The sequence below is a fragment of the Copadichromis virginalis genome, linkage group LG1, assembly GCF_057382275.1.
Source record: "Copadichromis virginalis isolate Kocher_CV1m ecotype Utaka linkage group LG1, C_Virginalis_male_GT1.1, whole genome shotgun sequence".
NCBI lineage: Eukaryota > Metazoa > Chordata > Actinopteri > Cichliformes > Cichlidae > Copadichromis > Copadichromis virginalis.
Window position 1 is genome coordinate 1,801,828 of NC_140618.1, and position 22,872 is coordinate 1,824,699.

At 46.1% G+C, this 22,872-nt stretch overlaps 1 protein-coding gene across 3 annotated transcripts in view; it reads left to right on the top strand.

Annotated features, from left to right (window-relative positions):
• The first annotated feature begins 343 nt into the window (after nt 1-343).
• bnc1 (basonuclin zinc finger protein 1) overlaps nt 344-22,872 on the top strand; it is a 32,776-nt gene continuing 10,247 nt past the window's right edge. The window contains exon 1 of one of the 3 annotated variants that reach the window (XM_085467634.1): nt 344-514. Coding sequence is in view for 2 of the 3 variants with exons in the window: in XM_085467468.1 (XP_085323594.1) it covers nt 16,892-16,906 (15 nt within the window). In the remaining variant the exon portion in view is untranslated. The other 2 variants (XM_085467468.1, XM_085467545.1) reach the window with 2 other exon arrangements.

The window sequence follows — 22,872 nt, forward strand, 5'->3', positions numbered from 1 at the left end:
TTAGTGCTGGAACCTATGCTGGGTGTTAAAGGAACTGGTGGTGTTTGGTGTTTTATTTTTCAAAAGGTTTTGACGCTCAGTTTCACATCATCAAAAACTGAAACAGCACAATTATGAGGTCAAACATGGTAACATGGCAAAAATATGGTTAAAAAAAATACTATTTGCATGCAGCGAATAAGAAGTTCACATCCCACTGTATAGTAAAGTGTACTAAAAACAATATTTAATCTTTTTATGATGATTGTAAGAACTCATCATGATATGTGACAATTAAATATATTTTGATATTTTATTTTTATAGCCCCAAGATACCTCAGAAACTATGGCCACCTGTAGTGAGTGCACACAGAGGCTGTGACGCTGTGACGCTGTCACTCGACTGCTTACTTCTGCTGTCAATGCCAGGTGAGGAGCATCCATGTGTTTTTACTCTCGAGGAGGCTGTAAAACTTTCTGAAAAGAGTCGATAAGTCAGTGAAGCTCACTTCTCACGGATAACAGCTAGACTGAGGTGAGTTGTTAAGGATATACTCAACTTTTCTGTCTGTTAATGCTGTTATCTCATATTATCTGCAGTTAGCCTTTGTTAGCTGCTGCTAGCTATTGTTGCTGTTAGTCTCTGTTTGCTGCTGCTAGCTATTGTTGCTGTTAGCCTCTATTAGCTGCGTTACCTACCTACTTTTTTTAGGTGGATGCTAAATTGTTAGACAAAGACATTTTCTCTGTATTACTGTAGGGTTTTACGTTACAATGTGAAGCACTTTGAGGCAACTGTTGTTGTGATGAGGAATATAATCAATCTGTTTATCAGCAGGAAAGCATAAAGTTTGCTTATAACCAGCTAATCAATGTAAATTTATGAGCACAACATTTTTTTTCTATTAAAAAAGCTGAACAAAATGACTACCTGCACCTTTAAAGAGAAATATTTGAAGGAATGTCGATGGTGCTGAGTAGGGCTGGGTATCGTCACTGATTTCTAGAATCGATTCAATTCCGATTCACAAGGTCCCGAATCGATTCGATCCACGATTCGATTTAATTCGATTTGATTCGATTCGATTCTGGGAAATTTTGACAGTCAGAAATATTATAATTCAGATCAGTACATTTACATATTTTTGTATCTATTAAAAGGAAGCTGACACACGCAAGACTTTATCACAGGTGTGAGCATCACAGCAGATGTCTTTGTGTCAAAGTAGCTGAAGATAAAACACAGAAAAACATGAAGGTGATTTTCCTGTTCTGGGATTTTATAAAAATATTCTGCAGTACATCAAAAACGAAAGAAAACCATTAATCAACATATGAACATTACCTCTGACGTTACAGCGGTTTTATTAGAGACACAGCGTTTTGCATTTTGCTTAATTTTAAAAAGTTTAAATTTGTTCAATATTGAACGGCAGAAATTAGGTTTACTTTTCGGAAGTAAGTAAAAGGGAAAAAAAAACGTCAGCCGACAGCCTGTAAACAACGGTAGACTTGTGTGTAACAAGCAAGCGAATAATGCAGAAAAGAGAGAGAGAGAGAGAGAGAGAGAGAGAGCTGTGCATGAAGTGTGATTTTTATCCTGAAAAGTCAGCAAAAGTCAGAGGGAATTCATGACGATGTTTATGTGAAGCGTGGTTTGGATCTTCTTTTGCTGCTGGTTCGGTCAATATTGTTTGGAGAGAGATAAAACTAACAGCCATATGATCAGCGCAAAAAGGGCGTAAACACACAGCGCGGACCCGCGGATCAGAATCAGCGAGCTGTCGGCTTTCAGCCCCGACCGTCAGCTGAGAAAAGCGACATCTAACTGATCCTGATCCGTCGGCACTGTGTGTTTACGTCTTTGTGCAGAAGCCGTGCACCTGCTCTCATTTACTGTCTTAGCTGTTTGGTGGTTGTTGAAATTTTGTGATCTTTCACCTGAGATTCTGGCATTTCGGGCAAAATAAATTAATATTAAAAAATCGATTCAGGATTTTAATGAATCGATTTTACGTTATCCAAGCCAGAATCGATTTTAATCGATAAATCGATTATAAAAACCCACCCCTAGTGCTGAGTCACTAACAACTCAGGGCTAGGCAGGTTCTGGACAACCACACAGTGAAAACCAACTTCAATGCCAAAATCTTGAAATGTTTTCATCTGGATCTCCCATATCAGTGAATACAGTGTGCTGCTTTCCCACTTTAGTCCTTTGAGGGATGAAAGAGTAGCAGATGTCCCTGTATGATTCACTGCGTCCATGAATTTTCTCTGGAAGTATTTCGCCAGTGTGGTGGATGGGAATATGAGTGTTTGTGTTAGGGAGCGTAAGCAAGCTGGGACGAAGTTCAAAGGTCAAACAACGATGAAGGTTGTAGTCACAGAACTCTCACACACTGACTCACATTTTCACTCGCAGTGTATCTGCTTAGCTTCTGTCATCTGCCTACACAACCAGCTGATGCTGACAGCAAAGAGGACAGAATAGTAGTGACTAATGCAGAATAGTACCTGTGAGGCTGTTCAGAGATTGTTCGGGTCAAAGGTCAGAGAGGTCAGAGGCTCCTCTAAACAGCGGCAGGCCTGGAGCTGGCTCTGATTTTGCTTACAGGCACTAAAGTGAGAGAGACCCTCTGTCTGAAAAGCATTTTGAAGCCAGATCGCCTGTAAAAGGACCAGAGATGACTTTAAAGTGAATATTTGTCAGCTTGGAAACCCAAGAGCTGAAGCTGACAAAGGTGAAAAGGCCAATATTTAGTTCAGTTTTGTTTATATGGCACCAAATCAGAGCAAGGCGCTTTATATTGCAAGCTAAAGACCCGACTGTTTATCTTGAAGAACTCCACACAGAGTCCCGTCCAGAGGGCGGAGTCAAACTCTTCTTCTGCTGTGAGGCAACATGCTAACCACCACGCACCGTGCTGCCCATCTCTGTATACATATTAATATAAATATGCACAATAGGAATATAATGATTATGAACTTGATGTGAACTTGATGTCTACAACGTTATTGTAGCCTGAGTAATAAAGTGTATTACAGTAACACATTCATTGAGTGGTGAGCGGGGCAAGGGGGCATTGTTGAGTAATAATCTCAGTCCCTGTAAAACCCTGGTCTGTCTGCTCAGACCTGTTCTGCTTACTTGCGCTCAGCCACAGTCTTGACCTCCATAGAATAAAGTCTGTCTACCCACCAAACTGGTCTGCTTCCATCTGACATCCTGAATCCAGTCTGTGTCGTCCCTCAGAACCACTGAGGGTTAAAAACAGTCCAGTCCACAGTGTGGCTGTTATGATAAAGTCAAACAGGAAAACAGGATCTGTGAAGTTTAGGATGGTTAGCTAGTGTTAGGCTAACATGGACACATTACCAGACCTGAAACCAGACTGAGACCATAAACTGGAGGCCAGAGGAGTCGCCCCCTGCTGCCCTTTGTAAAGAATGCAAGTTTAAGGCACTTTACAGTTACCATTTTTAATCACTCCTTTAAATCAAACACCATCAGACGTGTCTTTATCCTGTCTTCCTTCTCTCACCCCAACCGGTCGCAGCAGATGGCCCCGCCCCTCCCTGAGCCTGGTTCTGCCGGAGGTTTCTTCCTGTTAAAAGGGAGTTTTTCCTTCCCACTGTCGCCAAAGTGCTTGTTCATTGGGGTTCATATGATTGTTGGGTTTTCTCTGTATGTATTATTGTAGGGTCGACCTTACAGTATGAAGCGCTTTGAGACGACTGTTGTTGTGATTTTGTCAATGAAACTGAATTGAATTGAACTAAAAGTTTTAACAACCTCAGGTTGCCTAGGCTACAGTGGCTCGCCTTTCTAAGTAATCATTATTTCAGATTTGGATTTGGTGGTATTACAAAACAGAAGTGCAATTCATTTAATTACCACAAACTAATTACCACACAGATGGAGTGAGCCAAGAGTTTTCCCACAGACTTCCAGATGAGTTGCCCCCTGCAGTCCGTCAGAAACAATAGAGGTGTGAAGCTACATCCACCTTTAACAGAGTGACCAACCTCAAACGTGGTTGGTCAGTACCAAGAAAGCTTCCAGCCACAAAGACCTTAGATACTTATATGCAGATATATTTGTACACAGTAGCAGTGCAGTATTATTTGTAGCTTATATAAGTTGTAAAATCGCCGTCTTTCTGTGCATCAGCGTGCCTTACCACTTTTTCCTAACAGCAAACAATGCGTGAAACTCACTAATGAAAAAGTTGAATAATTCAGGAAAAATGATCATGTGCAGTTTTCGTGTCACCATTGGATCCCAAACAAAAGCTAGTAAGCTTTTGTTTTGTCTGTACTGTAGGTCACCGGATCTGCCCGACCTCACCACATGTGTGTCCTATAATCATTTCCTCTTTCTGGAGTTTCTCAAGTCCCTGCTTAGTACGGCTCAACGTGCCAACTATTACTACAGTTCTGGCTATTTACCACACGAGGTTCAAGTGTTTGGCAAGCCACTTGTCCTGCCAGCTGTGCGTAACTCTGCTCTTTCTGCTTATGCAAACTTCATTTCCAAACAGCAGCTGTACTGAGACAGGAAGTGTGAATGCTGTGAGACGATGAACATAAATGGCAGCACTTGATAGGAAACCTAAACAAATGTGTCACATGTGAGGAAACCTTCACACGTAAAAATGGTATCAGGAGTTTACTGTCAGTAAAACGTAACACGTCGTCACAGTGACAGCGAGTGTTTCCAAATTTGCCTGTTTTTAGTCTTTCGATGACAGAAGTCGTCATTCTGGACATTTATGGAGCCTTTAGATGTCGTCCACTTATTTCAAACTTTTCTCTTCTTCTCTTCAGTTGATGTTCTGTTGGAGTTGGACAGCAAACTGCTCAGATGTGTGAGCGACTGTCACTAAATAATAACTGGTAATAATTACGTTACGTTGTTTTCACATGTTGGTTACATTTAGATTGTGTGGACATTTACAGCGTCTTCCTGTTTCTACTGTCTTTCCCTTATTGTGGATACCGTGAGCCGTGATGCAGTTTTGCGTTTGTAAGATTACTGGAGCTAATCTGTGCAGGAACTCTCTAACTGCGGCTCCAGGATCGTTTGTACCCCTGGCTGGGAATAACCGGCTCACAAAGCTCCAACATTGATGTTTATTGTATAGATTGCAGACATCTGGGAAGAGTCAGCTTCCAGTCAGCTTCCAGTTGTGCCTCATCATCATCACCCTTGGAGCCCCCCACCCCCTCACATACCCATCATTCCTGACGCATGAAATATTGTCAATATGCATTCCTAAGTTACAACTGACTTCCTACTACCACGGGAAGCTTAGGCTGAAATTTGTCCAGCGGTTTGCAGCCGACACCCACTTCCTGTTCTTCCTTCTCATCCGATTTAGCCTTCAAAGTTTGGCTCAATTAACAGAAGCTTGTCAAACCTGGTAAGTGGAGATACTTGGCATGGGCTGAAATGGTGAAAAAGGTGAGGTGACAGCGCTCGCTTGGCGTTTCTTCTTCATGTTGAGGAGCCGCAGGTTGGGTCTTGCACCCCGGCCCTGCAACTATCCTTTTTTTTCCTGGCCTGGTGAATGTGTCTCTGTGTCCTCCGTCCCCCTGCTGAGAGATTCCAGAGGCACCTCTCTTGGCCTCTCAGGGCTTCTGGGTCACTCGTTTGTCATTATGACCTTTGACCCCTGTAGTCCAGCGTGCCGGGAGGAATGTCGGAGATGTTTACCTTGGCTGAGACTGATGGTGTCCAGGTGGCTCTCTCTATCCCTCTCCTTGTATTTTCTCCTCTCTCTGCTGTCGGCTGCTGAGTGATGTGAAGGTAAAGCGCTGCCCGGCGTGATTCCCGTCACCGGCGACCCACCTGCCTGGATCTCTAGCTGAGCTCAGGCACATTTGTGGACGGACTCTTTAGGTTTGTGTCAGAAAGTATCGGGATTGTCTTGACTGGAAGGTAATGAGAGAGAGAGAGCTATTGATTGACCCCGTGTCTGGGTTCGGTCGGAGAACGCACTCGTCCAGAGCTCCACTTCCCAGAGTTCGCCATCAGACAGCCAGCTGAGTGGCGTGGCTAGACAGAGAGGGCATTCAGTAATAGGTAATGGACCCCCACTTCCAGCCCCCCCGCCCTCCACTTCACCGTAGTGCCATCTATCACTCTCGCACCGGACCTTCCCAGTGGCTCCTTGCTGGGTCCTCATCTACTGGAAACTCTTGGAAAGTTTCCTGCCCCCAGGCCCCCCGCTCCCCCTCCAGCCCCTCTAAAGAGCCCATTAAACAGTGTTGTAATGCAAACAGTGAGTCCGAAGAGAGCGAGGGCCAGGTGTCGGGTGCGGAGGGGATGAGCGTCTAATGCAGCCATTACGAGTGGCGGCTAGGGTGGGTGGATTATCATAAAAGCATCTCCCCTCCCTCTAATGTGGACATGTCTGATCAATACCAGACTCCAGGGAGGGGGGGTGGAGGGATGGATGGACGGATGGATGAAGGATGAGAGGAGAGGGAGCAGCTTTATTTATTAGCTCTGTCGCCACAGCGCAGGATGGCAGCGATGGGAGGAGAGAGCACGAGCAGCGCCGCGCTGTTTTTAGTCATCTGATGCCATATCTGGGTCATGTGACAACTTGAATTTAAAGTGCAAACCAAAGCAAGCTATTCATTTATTAATGAGCATGAAATGATTTAAATCCCTGTGTTATGAGACTGCAGCTAAACTGATGACGCTGAATTCAGGCCCCGCGGTTCGACACGTAATTAAGAAATCGCAGCTTCATTCTGGGCTGAAACTATAAATGCTCCCATTTATTTGCATGTAATTGGTAAACAGAACAACAAACGACAGCTGTGAATATGCACTACAATTGTTATTAGTTATTATTGCTGTTTTCCACAGTTCATCATAAGAACGTATTAAACATTATATGTAAATATACTGTGGGCCACAATCAGGTTGCGAAGCAGATGCATCTTATTGTTACTCAGTCAGACCAAAGTCTGATGATTTTGACTCAAAAAGAAAAACAATCACGCCCAACATGTAAAGTAATTTAATTACCTGTAATTTTATTACATAGAAAACTGTAAAACTGGTCAAATTGATTTTACATAATTAGAATCTATTCAGTTTACATCCAGCATGTTGTCCTTGTGCTGAGGGTGTCGGGCTCGGAGGTGTCTTTGCTGTTGATCTCCAGCTCGCAGCCCACTGAAGGTTACACCTGCAGCTGGAATCAGACTCAGCACCTCCCATTCTGAGGTTTTGATGTCGATATGTACGATGCAATTTAAGCTCATCAGGTTAAAACATTTGGAATTGTTGTGGAGGAGTGGCAGGGTTTTGATAAATGGTGTGGATAAATTGGGCACGGTGTCACACTGTGTGGTGTATGCAGCCCACGTTTTATCTTAAGTGGGCCGGAAGGTTTTGTTAATTTAAAGGTTTTTTTATTTATTTCTTTTACTGATAAAAGCAGACATTTCTATAGTAGAATAAAAAGAAGTTTTCTGTCATTTAATTGTTTTACTTTGGTGTAGACGGCCATGGGGGAGGACTTGTAATGGTAAATGGCCTGTATTTGTATAGCGCTTTACTAGTCCCTAAGGACTCCAAATCTGAAGCATTTCTCCCGCAAAATGCTGCGTCCAGATGAACAGAATCAACTTTTGGAGATTTACTTTCCTGGATGATGGAGAATGCATCAAGATGCAGCTTTTGGTGTTTTTCATTGTTAGCTTAGACCGCGATGTTCTTGCTACAGTGCAACGTTCTGCTGCGAACATGAACAGACTAAAGTTGCCTCTCAAATGTTAACAGAGAGTCAGAGGCACTGACCTCCAAAGCAGGATGAGTTGACCTCCAAACTCAACTCGTCCTCCACATTGTGAGGATGTACTGGAGACCCACCCCAAATTCCCACAGGAAACAAAGGACACGTCACAGACGCCTTGGTACACAGCTCCAAATGTTCACCGTCTGTGCCCTGATCAGTCACATGTGCGTTACATGAACGAGGTCGTTGGTTTTCACGGTGCAGTTGATCTGAGATTGCTTTCGAATGGGTGTAGTCAAAGCTGACGACGTTTGGTGTTGGATTCTGGGTAAATTAACAGACTCATCCATTTTCAGACTTGATCTTCCAGTCTATGAATGTCAGTGATCTCCAGCCTCACGAGCACCATTTGACATCAAGTGTTACCTGCGATTATTCCACTGAAGAACACGTGCATGTCTGGAGGACGGCTGCTTGTCTCGTTGCTTTACAGCAGACTGTTTAATGGCTTTACCTGCAGGTGTGTCCCACATGTCTTCTGCGGGGATGTCCTCACATCATTTCAGTGGCAGTGTGAGCAGACAGCCAGCTGGTTCGCATCAGTTTTCCTCATAAGAGCGTGACAGGTTTCCAGAAACAGCCTTCCCTCGGCAGCTCTCATCTACACCCAGCAACTGAGATGGATCCATGTTGGAAGGCGTCCTGAACGCTGGGTGGAAACGAATGTTTAGCAATGATGGCTGTTTAACGGCTGCACAGAAAGTTGGACTGACAGATAGATGGCAGTTGCAGCTGAAGTGGGAATGCAGGATGAGTGTGTGGTTTCCAGCACTGACAGTTGTTGTACAACAGCAGATCAGAAGTGCTTCCTATTGAACTTCCCACAGATGATGAGTCCCAGATTGTGTATAAAGGAAGCCTGTTTGCATCTCGGCGATTGTTCTCATTGCTGCTGCTGTAATTTTTAAAACGTGTTTATGCTCGCCAAGCTGCCAAAATCAACTCGATATTTGGCCCACTCGCTGTTCGGTGGTGCCACCAGCTCGATCGTAAGCTTTCCAAGATTAGAAATGGGTGAAAAAATAACAACCGTGTGCCTCAGAAAGCCTCCAGGGCAGCTCCAGCGCTCAAGTCTCCGCTGGGAGCGATGATCACCATTGTTCCAAACACACCTCCTCATTCGGTGCTGTGATGATGATGATGGTGAGCGCTACCTTGACATGTCCAGAATCTCCTGAAAGGGTTCACCAGGCTGGGATACAGTGAGTGAGAAGGCCTGAGCATCTGATTCCCATTATCTTCATCTTCATCCCAGCGTTCAGTGAGTCTTAATGCTCTGTGGATGGAAGCATTTCATCCTGCAGAGATCAGGCCTCTCCCTGAAGCTCGACTGCCCCAAAAGCAGAAAAACGAGGCTGTTAGGTCAGTGCAGCCATGGGAGCAGATGAATGCAGGGACAGCGAGCTGCTCCACCATGCATCACTGTGTCACGAGAAAAGCAAGATGTGCTGCGTGTTCTTTACTTCAGCTCTGCGTCACATCGCTGTTCAGCCTCGTGCTTCGGCGCAGTCAAACTGTTGAAATTATTTATTTTATCATTTTGTTTTATATGTAAATATCACAAAGAATTCGATTTAACATTTATTAAAACGATAAACAGGTTGAATGAATATTTTGATTGTTATGACATAAATGAGTTTAATATTTTATCTGTTTTTCACATATATATATTTGTAATGTTTGGTAACAGGTTATAAACCAGCTGCAGTATCAGTATTTACTCAGACACAGCAGTAAAGTCTGTTAGCGACACGCTCAATCCGTCACTGGATGAAATCATGTCACAGAGCAGTGAGCTGGTGCCGACAACTCTTAGTGCAGAATTACTGTTTAAAAAACATGCTGATGTTAAATAAATTGGTTTAAGTTATTAGAGGAAGGCATCAAGAAAATCCCCTAAAATGGATTTATAATTTCAACAGTTAAATTTCACACAGACGAGAGGAAAGTGCAGCGTTTGAAGGGGCTTGGGAGCTATTTTATATATTAAATGATATTTTGTAACCACTTTTAAATTTTAGATTTACATTTTGTCTGTGGGTGGGTGTAATTTACACAATACATGTTGTGTTTAAGTGTTTTGTGTATGAATCATTTTCAGATGAACAGGTGGAGCAGAAAATGTGCTTGAAAAAGTCCTTGCAGAAGAGCTCATTCAGTAGAAACACTTTGAAAAGGACGGCAGAGCTGTCAGTGGCACAAACTGTGCACATGTGAGGTGATTCTGCATTAATGTTCAGGAGCTCCGTCCTCAGCTCAGTGTGAATAAACAGTATTGAATCATCAACAGTCAGAATTTTGAGAGCTGAGATCTGTTTGTGGTACCTCAAACCCATCAGCCGCCCGCTGAGGATCATTTTGGAATTAGCATGGAACCGGAAGTCTGAACCGGAAGTCTGTCAAGCGCCGAGGCTAATTCAGCGACAAGCTAATGGGCTGCCAGATTGAGTTACCACAAACAAAACAGATTTAAAATTGCTCAATTTTATCTGCATAGCCAAGTAACGCTCACAATGAAAGGCCTGCACACACCGGAAAGTCTGTCCGAATATTTTGTGTGTTGAAAATATTTTTCAGACTTTTTCTTTGATCAAGCCCAATTTGACCTTTTTTTTTTTTGCATGTGGATCTGACCAATCAGACCACTGTGTTTGGAAATAAGTGTCCTGGATATACTATGATTTAAGCGCACACACAGAGCTCATCATTTCTTCTTGAATTTTTTGACTGTGGTGTATGTATACATGCATATATACCACATGACAAGTTTGCACCTGAAAATTCTGAATTTCACATTGTTTATTTGCGACGCGCTTGTTGTGTGAAGGCCTTTATTCTAGTTTGACTGCAGATTATTTTAAATGCAATCTGCGGCACTTATAGAAAAAATCCTGCAATCCAAATTTTAAATTGTATTAAGGATTGAAATTTGCATTATTAGGGGCGTGGCCTCTTTGACTGACAGGTGGATGGTGACACAGGCGGCTGTAGCTGCTAGCTTCGCCTGAGCTGGACCTCTGCACTGTGTTTGTGCTGTTTGAGCTTTTAGGAGCATTTTAATGACATCATGTGACCAATAATATGGCTGCTGTGAGGTCACTGTACTAACAGACCGTCCAAGGAGGCGGAGCTCCAGTTTTGATGAAATTGTGGGTGTTATTAATTGTCACGCCACCCTCTTGTACAAATAAAGGGGCTTCTTGCAGCAGAAGTGGTTCAAACGTATCTGAGCGGGTGATGTCACAGTGGCCACGCTCATGTTTTATACACAGTTTGATCCTTTCTCAAACACGTTGTGTGCTTCAATATTTTACTCCATGAGGAAACGGGTGACGTCAGTGTGAAACACAGGAGCTGAAATATGTGCATGATTTTAATTAGTGACGGAGGAAAGGGCGACGGGGACACGCGGTCGGCTGAAAACGTGAAATTGGTCATCTGTGCACAGAGCTCTGTACCGTCAGCATCGCTTCCATGTATATTTACATCCCCATCCTCCACACTTTACTCACAAACTAAAGAGAGAAGAATATATTAATAGTAAGCACTAATACTCTGTGGTCTTGTGTTAACATTTCGAGTGCACTCAGTAGCTGGTGCTGCTTTCACTGCTGCTGTTTTATATAAAACCAATCTGTATGAAAGCCCCGCGCCTCCCACACGTGAACAGCTCTGACCTCCCCTCATGCTGCATGGCGAAAGTGCTCTCCTCACTTTTTTCTTGTTACAGTGTTTTCCATCGCCTTCACACACACACACACACACACACACACACACACACACACACACACACACACACACACACACACACACACACACACACACAGCTTCTCCACATCTGCAGCTGTAAGTAGATCACTCCAACATCTTCCATCTCCTCTCACTTTAAAGCAGCTTTCTGCCTCTGTAATCCCATGTGATTTACAGTCACCCCGTGAGCGTGTCTGTGCTGAATAATGCCACCGAACGACGGGCAGACCTCGGCCCGTTTGGCGTGGTGGTGGCCGGAGCCTGGTACGGGGAGTGTGCAGAGCACGGTGAGGTAATAGCTCCCCTCTTGGCCTTTCTTACTGTCAACTAAAGTGAGGAAAGGCAGGCCGACACTTGGATGACACACATGGCATGTATGCAAACACACACTGCTTGCTGTGTTGGGGCAGGTTCTGCGTGATAGGTAGTCGAGATGAGAGATAAGACAGCACACTTGGAAACAACGCTAACCAAGGACGAGCTCCAAGTGCATCTAAAGAGGGATATCAGTGCTGGTTCATCCGTGCAGTGATCCAGTTGTGCCGTCTCTCTGCTGCAATGGGACTAAACAGCGTTCACTGCGTGTTCCTCTAAGCACCAAAGAACCTTCAGCAGTAATGTCTTTGTTTAGAAATCATGACCTGTATACTCTCTGCTGTCTACACCCACCAAAGCAAGGAAGTGTGCAGCTAAAATTACTGCAGTTTTATGTAGAAGGCATCCTTCAGCGTCTGCACCATCGTGCTTTCTTAAAACTATCGTGCACGCATTTACTCCTCAGTGTGCAGCGTGGGGGTATTTCTGCCCAAATCTTTAATCCGACCGAGTCGTTTTCACTGCTTAAGCCAGGAAATAAAAGAAACACAGATTTCAAAAGTTCCCTTTGACTTCTTTTGGTGCTGCTGAGTTTGTCGCCCTTCACGGGGGGACCGTTATCACCTAGCGTCTGATAGCACCACAGCTGTGACTCTGAGCCTCTCGCCGTGGAGCGATGCACGTTTCCTTCTCCACAGCGATGCGATTGCAGGATGTAATTCCAACATGGAGCTGCCCTCAATAAGTTTGGTAGACTTTAAGTCGTCAGGTCATCATTTCTGGACTTTGCTTTGTTTATGATGTTTGGTTTTTTGGCCGTTGCACGCCACGTGGACGTTCACTTTCACCACATTCAAAGAGAAGGCAGACATCTTTACAGCGGATGGTGTAACGATGCTACGGGCCATAGGGAAGCCTTTTATGTAATGGCACAGTCATGGAAACAACAGGACGTTGTTGGAGTCCGAAAACATGTTGTAGGTTACCAGATCCTTCTCTTTGAAGTCAGCGGGTTTGCATTCATGTCCTGAGTTCATGTGAGATTTAGACTTTTTCCAGTTCGGCTTCATGTACGTCAGTAAATCCCCCGCTGGTGAATATGAAGCTTGTTGGGCTTATTGGCTCTATTCTTCACGCAAAATTATAAAAGTGGCTCCAGTTTGTGGGGATTTTGTTGAAAAATATAAATATTACAAACTTTTCTTTCCTTTTGTGCAAAAATGCAAAATCAGCTCATGATTAGCCTGCAGAAACAACCAAAATGTGCACAGCTTTCAGGGTAAATGTTCATTTCATATTTGATTTACTTGCTCCGCTCATATTTTCCTTTCTTTTGACTCAAATTAATATTTAAAAAGTGATCATCAGCCACCCTGCTCCCCGAGCCTGGTTCTGCTGGACGTTTCTTCTTGTTGAAAGGGAGTTTTTCCTCACCACTGTCGCCAGGTGCCTTGTAATATGAAGCACTTTGGCTGCTGTAGTGATTTAAATTGAGCTGAACTCTCCTGCTGTTCCTGTAAATCAAAGACTGCCCTGTTTCAGACGCTGTTTACACAAAAACAGGACGTTTGGACGCCTTCCCGGGGTCAGAGCAGCTGTGATTTTCTCTTTCAAAATCAAATCATTTGTCAGCCCCTCAGATTAATTATCTAATGTTCAGCCGGAGCTGCATTTTCCTCTTTGATGGGAGGCAAAACACTCAAAAGAAAGTGACTCCTGGAATCCCTCCTGGTGCCTCGTGTCGCGTTAAACAAAGGCCGGTGAGTGTGTGATCGGGTTTTTTGCAGGGTTTTTCTTGGCTCCAGCATGTAAAGAAAATGTAAAGGAGGGTGTAATGCTCTCCCAAAGCTGCTCATCTGCTGGAGCGCTCAGCCCCGTCCGCTCTCCCCTGCAGGAAGGCTAATGACAGACGTGTAAGTAGGCAGCGTGACCTGTTCTGCTGCACATGGAGTTTATTTGCTGCAGCTTCCACCTTCTGCCCCCGCGGCACAAATACGTCTGCGGCGCTCCGGCCCAGGGAGCAGCAGCGATCTGACAAGCGGCGCAGACCTAATCCAGGCCAGGTCTGCGGCTGTGTTTGCTATGCATCCCCTAGGTCTGGAATAAATACAAGGCCGGTAAGCAGATCTGCCTGCCTGGACGACCGCAGGGGGAGCGCAGGGCTTTCCAGCCTTACGATACATGCCTTGACGGGATGTCTCTTATCCATATATGTAACCTCATAACACTCTGCGCTTTTCACGAATAAGAACGGCTTTGATCTCCTGTGGAAAGTAATGCAGTTTTAATGTCCAACTTCAAGGGCCATTAGTTGCATTTTTATCAGTTAGCGAGGCCGCTCGGCGAATTTCTGAATGTCGAGTGGAGCGGGTGTTGCTCGCCTAGAGGTTAGGGGAGCAGGTTTGTGATTGGACGGATGTCAGGTTGAGCTCCTCGCTGGGAAGAATGTGGGTGGGGAAAGCGGATGAGTAAAACTCTTCCCTCCCTGCAGCGCTGCAGCTGAGCTACCTTTGAGCAAGGCAGTGAACTCCCACCCCTCTGCTGCTTCAGAGGGTCAGAAGAAGGAAAACGAGATTATTCGAGGAGAATGGCATCAAGAGCCGCTTCGCCGATGCTCTCTGCGCGAGTTCAATCTCAGAAAAAGGAAAAAGAGTCGAAGTGAGGTTTCATGCTTTCAGTTTCAAACCCGTCAGGTGGGGCCGCCCCCCTCCCCGCCCTCTGTCTCTGCACAGGTAGAGCAGACCAGGTGTGCCTGTTTAAACTTGCTGTGTAATTTGTGGATTAGCAGATGCCTCTAATGGCTAAAGTCAGCAGAGCGTTCCCTCTATGCAGAGAGGAGGAGGGGAAGAAAAGGAAAAAGGGCAGAAGCTGAAAAGTTACTCACACATCACTCGTCGAATTTCTCGCTGCTTCACTCTGTCAATGTTCCTGCAGTGTCAGCACTTTAAAAAAGCTCCTTTTCCACTGTGTGTTCCTCGTTTCACACGGAGCTGAGCGGAGGGACGTCAGCCTTCACGCTGCAGTCACAGGACCTGGACTTGTGCAGCTTCTGGCTAATTTGTGGGCCCAGGTGTGGCCCACGACACACCTGATGTTTGGCACTTATCAGGTGGACTCGGGTGCAAAAAAGACTGAAAATCACTCATCCCCACATTTCCACAGATACGGAGACACAAAAAAGGACATTTCATGAAACAATTCAGTAGCGGTTTAGTTTAAAACATCTGTATTTAATGGATATTGTCCCGCAGGTGATGAGGTTTGCATCAGCATCATCATGTCACGTGACAGCGATGCGTACCACCTGTGCCGTCAGGTCAAGTTTCTACTGACGAGTTTTATTGGTGCAGTTTTGCTTTTCCCCCCTCAGCCTCAGTTACCTGCACACATGAGACCAGGTGAGCATTTCACCTGTGACTGTCTGCCTCCGTTACCCCAGTTATTAATTAATAGTAATAATAAATCATCAGAGGTTCTTGGAGGTAGTTTTAAATTTAAATCAGATTATTTGAGCCATCAGCTGATGCTCACTGGGTCGATTAGACCTTAGAAAAAGGAAAAATGTAAGAAGTGTTAAATATATGTAAAAAGGTGATCTCACTGTTGTTTATTTAGTAATTCCTCTGAGAATCCCTGGCTGATGTCACTGGCTCACAGTCTCATGTTCATGAGAATATTTGCTCCTAAATGTTCCTACAGTGGCTGCTGGACATGGTTTAAAGTTTACATGTTAAACTTGAGGTTACACATGTGTGTCTGCATCATACTGCAAATGTTTAGATTTTATTATGTTTTAAGAGCTGTGCTGTTTCCACTTTACCTTTAGGAAACCTCACCTGACGTTTGGCCCATATAAGCCACATTCTTTCAGTCCCACCAACATTTTGGCCCCAAATTTTCAAACTGTGAATAATCGCTGTGTGACTCTCCTCCCGCCCGCCTTCACACCTTTACACAAAGCTTAGGTAATGATATGTTTTTGTTATTCTTTTTGATTGCACAGCATCTCCTGAAAACAGAAAAGCGCTGGACTGTACCGCAGAGATCTGCCGCCCCCGGCCCGAGGTGCACGTCTTCCTCCCAGTAACGCAGATTCGGTTTTCGCCATGTGCGGCGTCCCCCCCCGTCGTCCTGAGAAACGCTCGGCACAGACACTTACGCATTCCTGACGGCACAAGGCATAACTTGTTACGGAGGCCGTTCACAGAGCTGCGTTAAGGTGAATCCAGACGCGCACAGTGGGCTGTGTGCAGCGAGAGGGGCAGCGTTGATTTAGAGCATTACTCAGACGGAGAGGGGAGAGAGGGGAGAAAGGGAGAGTCTCCCCTGACTGCATTAGGGGAGCCTCCAGCCTTTGTGATTCCTTTTGATCAAATCTCTGTGAAAGATGAGTGTCATGCCCTCTTCCAGCCAGCTGTGAGGGGACTGCCCTGTGACTCTGAGGGGGGAGGCGTGTGCGTGTCTGTGTGTGTGTGCGCACATGTGTGAAAGAAAGGCATGCGCACCTCTGTGCGTGCACGTGTGTGTGTGTGTGTGTGTGTGTGTGTGTGTGTGTGTGTGTGTGTGTGTGTGTGTGTGTGTGGGATTGGGAGGGAGCAGCTCCTGAGGTGAGAATGCCGAGTAGGAGGATCTCATTCCAATCCCCTGTGCCCAGTTTCAACACACACACTCACAGACACACACACTCACAGACACACACACACTGAACATCTTGAGTAGTTTAGAGCGAGTCCGGCATTAGAGGAGAGAAAGCAGAGGAGGCGTGTGTGTGTCTGTGTGTGTGCAGTGAGAGTAAAAGCACAGGGACTTCTTCTTCTTCTCTCTGTTTTTTGTTCGAGTGGTGGCGGCTGTGTGTGTGTGTGTGTGAGGCAGAGGAGCACATGTGTGTCTGCTGTTGAAGGAGACGCTGCTGGGTGTGATGGCTCTTTCGCGTTAGTACTTGTGCGGACAGGAGAGTTGGAGGCAGTTGTTTTGTGGGACTCGCAGGGAATGGCAAACTCGGCGGTATCCCTGGAAACATCCGACTAATGACAATGGCTGAGGTAAGAGCGCTTCGCCGCCGTCCTCTGTGTGCCGCGGCTCGTCTCGCACATCATCAGGACGCGATTAACAAAGACGGGCTGGATGGAGTTGTGCCGACTCTGGTGACGGGCGCGTTGGGTTGTTGAATGTAGACGTTCAGCGTGTCCTGATCCTGTTACTGATCGGGCAAAAACAGAAAGGTGGTCTCGAGCTGATATTTAGGGTTTCTGTTATCACACTGTGTGGATTTTTACACTTTACTCCTTCAAAGTAAAGAATTCATGCCAGAAAAACTTTGTTTAAACTCCTTTAATAAGTTTAAAAATGTGAAAATGAGCAGCTGTGCAGGCGGAGAGTTTAAATTCACATAAAGAGGATTTTAAAGTTTTTGAAACTTTCTTTCGTGGCATGTGTGCATCTCTGACTCGCTCTCAAACACTTTGATGGAGACGTTATGTTTATTCACTCCGGTCACCGACAATCCAAAGAGTCGAGTTCTGCACTTCATGAAACATGATTCACTTCTTTATTTCGCCGTTTCTTCCTCTGAGATAATATTCTGCATTCGCCTTTTTCTCTTCTTTGAATTTATTCTAAGGTGCTTGATTTCTGAGGCACTGAGAGGCCTGTTTGTGTGTCTGTGGGTTTGTTTGCAGAGTGGCGTGGCCTCTCGCTGCCTCTCGCTGCCTCTCGCTGCCGGCCGGGTCCTCGCGGCCGCAGCCTGTCGGAATGTAATTTAAGAGCCGCCTAATGTTTTGTTGCAGCCATCATGTAACAATTAGCTGAGCCGTCTGTGTGGCGGCGGCGGTGGCAGCTCTTCACGCCTGTGTGTGTGCGTGTGTGTGTGTGTAAACTATTTAAACAGCGTGTGTTTATGCCCCGTTAGCGGTTTCACTTACACACTGGTGTGTGTGGAAAACGATGAGTGAGCGTGGAATAACTAACTGTTATCAGCTGAACTGTCTGAGCTCATGTTTGAAATACGTTGACATGAATCAGCTGAGATTTGAGGACACGATCAGTCGTACACAGGATAATATAGCAGCCTTTATGCCTCTCGAAGGTGTGAGGAGCAGATTTACAGCTGCGACGTTCTCGTTTTATTTTACAGCAGAATAAAAAAGTGGAAGACAAATAAAAACTGTAAGAATGTAAATTCTTAGTAAATTACACCCATCATGTCATTGTGTTTGCGTCCACACTTTGTTCCTCTAACAGGTTGCTTTTCTGAGGAGGCCATTACGCCGAGGCAGTGATTATTTGTGCGTGAGGCAGAAATGCGAGTCGATCGGCCCTCGGTGGCTTTTCCTCTCGTCCTCTCTTTATCTCCACCTTTGTTTCCCTCTGTAGCTCCGCTGCTTTCTGCGGGTGTCTCTGCTCTCCTCCAGCGCTGCAGGGCAACAGACAACGATTCGCAGCGAGTGCCCCGGCCTGTTTTTATAGGGCTGCACTTTGCTTTGTGTGTCTTTATATATAAATCTGTGTGTGTTCCAGCCTCATCAGCTTCATTAGCTTCACGAGGGTCCATCCGTGAGAGGATGAGGGGCGGGTGGGGTATCTGTGTGTATCTGCTCCAGCCTTTTACCCCCTTCAGCGTCTCCTTGAGCTGCGATCCGCCCCTCGTGGCCCCCGTCCTGCCCCCCTAACACACACACACACACCGCCCCGTGCTCTGCGCTGCCACCAAAAGGCTTGTGAGGATTTGTCAGCCAGATGTGACAAGATTGTCAAGAGGCGGCGAGGAGAGAGGGAGATCTGATATTAATCAGAGCGTAGCTGGGAGCCAAACTCCCTCAGACTCGGTGTACTAACATGTTCCCCTCATTTACTCGCTCTGCGAGCCAAACACTCCCTACGAGTTCCTAACGGGGAGCCACGAGCTGCAGGAAGCCAACCAAACTTTGGCTCGCCTCCTTCTCCTTCATCTCTTTGTCTGCAAAGAGGCCGCTCTTCTCCTCCTCTCATGGATCTGCAGGTAAAGATCTTTTTTTTGTCTGCTCCAGTGTTCAAACATGCGCTGCATTCATGTGTGTGATTGATTGCTGGATGAGTTTGAAATAACGAGTGTTTCACGCTGTCTTTGGGCTGTATGGAGTCCTAATAGGCTCAAACGCAGCCTGTCACTACTTGCACTCGCCCGGGCTTTTCCCGGGTTTGTCTCCTCCTGCTCGGGACCGGCCGCCGTCTTCCACAAACACTCTGCTTTCATTTAAGGGAATTTTAAAAGCTGTGCTGATGTGCAGTCCACCCTGTGAGGAGGCTGGACGGTCGGACAGCTGAGGGTTTGTTTAAAGTTCACATTTTTGATTGTTCTGGGCGATTTTGTTTTTTTAATTTCTTATTGTCAGCTGCTTCCTCGGAGCAGGGAGACGAAATCAGAAGCTCGCGTATCCTAACCTCACTGCAACTAACGCTTGTCATCAATAAAGACTCCTGGCTGTCTCACACACACACACACACACACACACACACACACACACACACACACACACACACACACACACTGTGTCCGTGGTGAGGTCAGGTGAAGCTGCAGGTTTTGGTGCTGTGTTGGTTTCACTGGTGGGAGATAAGCGAGCGGTACCAGGAGCACGGTCCTCCCTCCGAATTCCTGACTGATACTGTGTGTGTTGGCTTCTATCAAATATTCATTACCCTGTGTGTGTGTGTGTGTGTGTGTGTGTGTGTGTGTGTGTGATTTTTATTAAACATGCATGGATGCTGCTGGTTAATTTCAAAGTAAAACTTCACAGTTTTCTGAATGAACAGAGTCGCGTTGGTCTCAGTTTTTAGTGATCAAACTGCTGCGGTGTCATTTTTCTCCTTCATAACTTTAACGTCTGAGAGATAAAATTATATTTGAGCATTTCTGCAGTTTTGTGAGCGTTTTCTGTTTGAAGGAAAATGTCGTGTTTGGAGAGAAATTCTTACTTCGTCTGAAAATCCAAACTGGAAAATTGAATGATGTAAAACAGAAAAGTGAAAAAAAATTCTCATGCCATCGATCTGTGGATCAGATTTTTTCTGCTCGGATAAACAACATCAGTCATTTTAATTTGAAATAAAAATCCAGTGACTGTGTTTCGTATTAAACGGCATTATTAATTTTATGAAGAGATCAGTTATAAACCAGACAACAGGTTTGAGGAGGATTTACTCGTGTTTTTGTCTCTCATAATGAATAAGTGTCAGTAAATCGTGTTTTCTGAATAAACTGCTTCGTGTTTTGGATGTTTGTTGGCGCTCATGATAAATCCTAAAAATAAGAATAATAAATGGTCTTTCTTTGATTTGTTGTTTCCAGCGTGAAGAGGAGAAATACGTTCTGGTAGCTCTCGGTGGGCTCAACGATGTTTTCGCCAAGAATTTATCAGTTTACACAAAAAAAGTAAAGCTGAGGGATATCTGTGCCGAATCGCAGACGATTTCTTCATGCACACTTCCTGTTTTTATCCCCTCTGTGTAATCGTCGCGTTAACTGATTAATGGCTGACAGTAAAATGTGGTCCCTCGCACTTGGCCGTCAGTCTCTCCCTTTTCCTCGCGGCTCTTTGGCAGCAGTCAGAGTCGAGCGAGCTGCTGCTAATTGATTAGTTTTCCAGCGCATTAGTCCAATGTGTCCCCGTCCATCCCCGCACGGCCCACGTCCAAGCAGCTGTTCGCTCCCGCGAGTCTCCGAGGACGCGGACATATTTTAAAGAGTTTATTTTAAACGCCAGAGAGGACGATGTCATTTTCTTTCTCTTTGTGTGTTTGGCTGCAGCAGCGGACGCACACATCATGTTCCAGCTTCTTCTTTTCTCTCTGCGTCTGGCCTTGAAGCCGTGTTTGTGTTTTATTCCACGTCTTTTTAAGACGCGGTGGAGCGAGAAAGCAGATCCGATCACCAGGAAGCAGCTGCGTTTAAAGCTTTTAATAATTCTCATAAAAGTGTCAGTCTTTGTAACGGCGGCGCAATAACGTGCGCAGGTTAACCTGAAGCCAGTAAAATCCAGTGAACCCCGCTGCTGAGCGTGGAGAGATTTCACATCGTCAGAGTATGGATGCTGTTTTATGGCATACTTACCTCCACCTCCTCCTGCTCCTTCTTCTTCTTCTTCTCTCACTTTTGTCTTGTCCTGGCCTCACCTCCTCTCCCTCCACGGCCTCCTTCCCACACACGGCCTCAAACTAAATGCTGAAACAAACCGGAGAGACGGCGTCAGAATCAGAGCGTGCACGCCACGAGGCTCCATCTGTTTTCACGTTAAAGATGGAAGCGCAAACGTGTCATACGAATGTATACAGAGAGAACCAAGGCTGCATCGCTTCCTTTGATTCTGCATCATTCATGCACCTGTTTGTTTAATCAGCAGAGCTGAGGTGTCATCACACGACCTCGGGATACCTGAGATGTGGAGCAAAGCTCTGAGAGTGGAAGTGGATTTTTCTGTGAATGAGAGGAACTCGCATTAAAGTGTTCACGGTCGCTCACCCGGCGCAGTGAAATGAATGCGTCCCCTCCTGACGACAGCGCGCTTTCGTTTTGTCGTTTATTCGATGCCCCGTGCTGTCACGGTGCTAATCGAAGACGTGTAACGTGGAGGCGGAGGTGGAGGCGGGGGTTACACTGTTGTACGATATAAAGAAAGTGACACCGTGTTAACTTTAGCTTGAAGAAGTCTGACGGGGACGCATCATTTTGTGCAATTAGTCTTCTTGTCAGCGGCGTCATTGATGCGTGCGAGCAGCTGCCGCTTTGTTGTGACAACAGCAAAGAGAAAGGGATGGTTGCGGCGGCGGGGAGGGGGGCGGAGAGTTGGTGGGTTCTTCTCGGTCACTGAGAGCGGCGGTAGCAGTGGCCTGCCCCGCGCTGCCATATTTCCTCCTCCACCTCTCCTTCTTCTCAGGAACTCATGAAGTGACTCGCTAATTAAGATAAACGACTGCAAGCACTGGAATGTGTGTGTGTGTGTGTGTGTGTGTGTGTGTGTGTGTGTGTGTGTGTGTGTGTGTGAGATTGAGATGTATATTAGGGGGGCAGCAGCAGGGGGTGTGTGTGCACCCACAGCGAGACGGGATTAGACTAATTGGGCCGTGTTGGGTCTCGGCGCTCTGTAATGATGGGATTATGTTGCTGAGAGATGAGCAAAGGGGTTTTCACACCTCGCCGCTGTCCCGAGGAGGCCGCCGTGGTCCTCGGGAGGTAAAACCCAACATAAGAGGCCGGCGGAGAGGGTGCAGACAGGGTGGCAGATAGGCGTCACGGGGCCGGAGGCCGGAGCTGCCACCCCGCGCTCAGGTAGCTGCCACCACCTTCACCTCGGTCCGTTTATTCGTCCTAACGATGCGAGGTTACCGCGAGGTGAAGGACGAACCCAGCCTCGAGCGTAGAACTGACTAAACGAGGAGGAGGAGGCTCCTTACCCATCCGCCCACGCTCTTCCTCCTCGTGGAGAGGGACCGGGCTCTGGTGGAGATGAGCATGCTGCTCATGTATACTAAACCCCTGCTGATCATGCATTATAGATGCGGAGGGAGAGAGGTGGCGGAGCGCAGCCACCCCAAGGTTTTCAGCGTGTAGCGCTAACAACAGCGGCTTTGATCATAAATCTGATGATGCTCCTCCGTTCAGATATGACTCTTTTTTTTTTTTAGAGAGCAGGAAGTGGAGTCATTTTTAGTGTAGGGCTCCTCTCTGCAGGTCGCTGCACAGTCAGCAGCTCCTCAGAAAACTGGACTCATTATCGTCGTCATCACTTCCTGCATCTTCATCCCATTAGCTGAGGAGGTAATGGACAGAGCCCTCTGAACCCTGTGTGTGTGTGTGTGTGTGTGTGTGTGTGTGTGTGTGTGTGTGTGCACACGCACGCCTCAGGCTGTCATTGATTGGTTTTGTAGTCCAGGTGTGTCCGACCTGCCCGGCAGCCCTGCACACACACACACACACACACACACACACACACACACACACCTGTGCTAACGGGGCAAACCACGAAGTGATGGG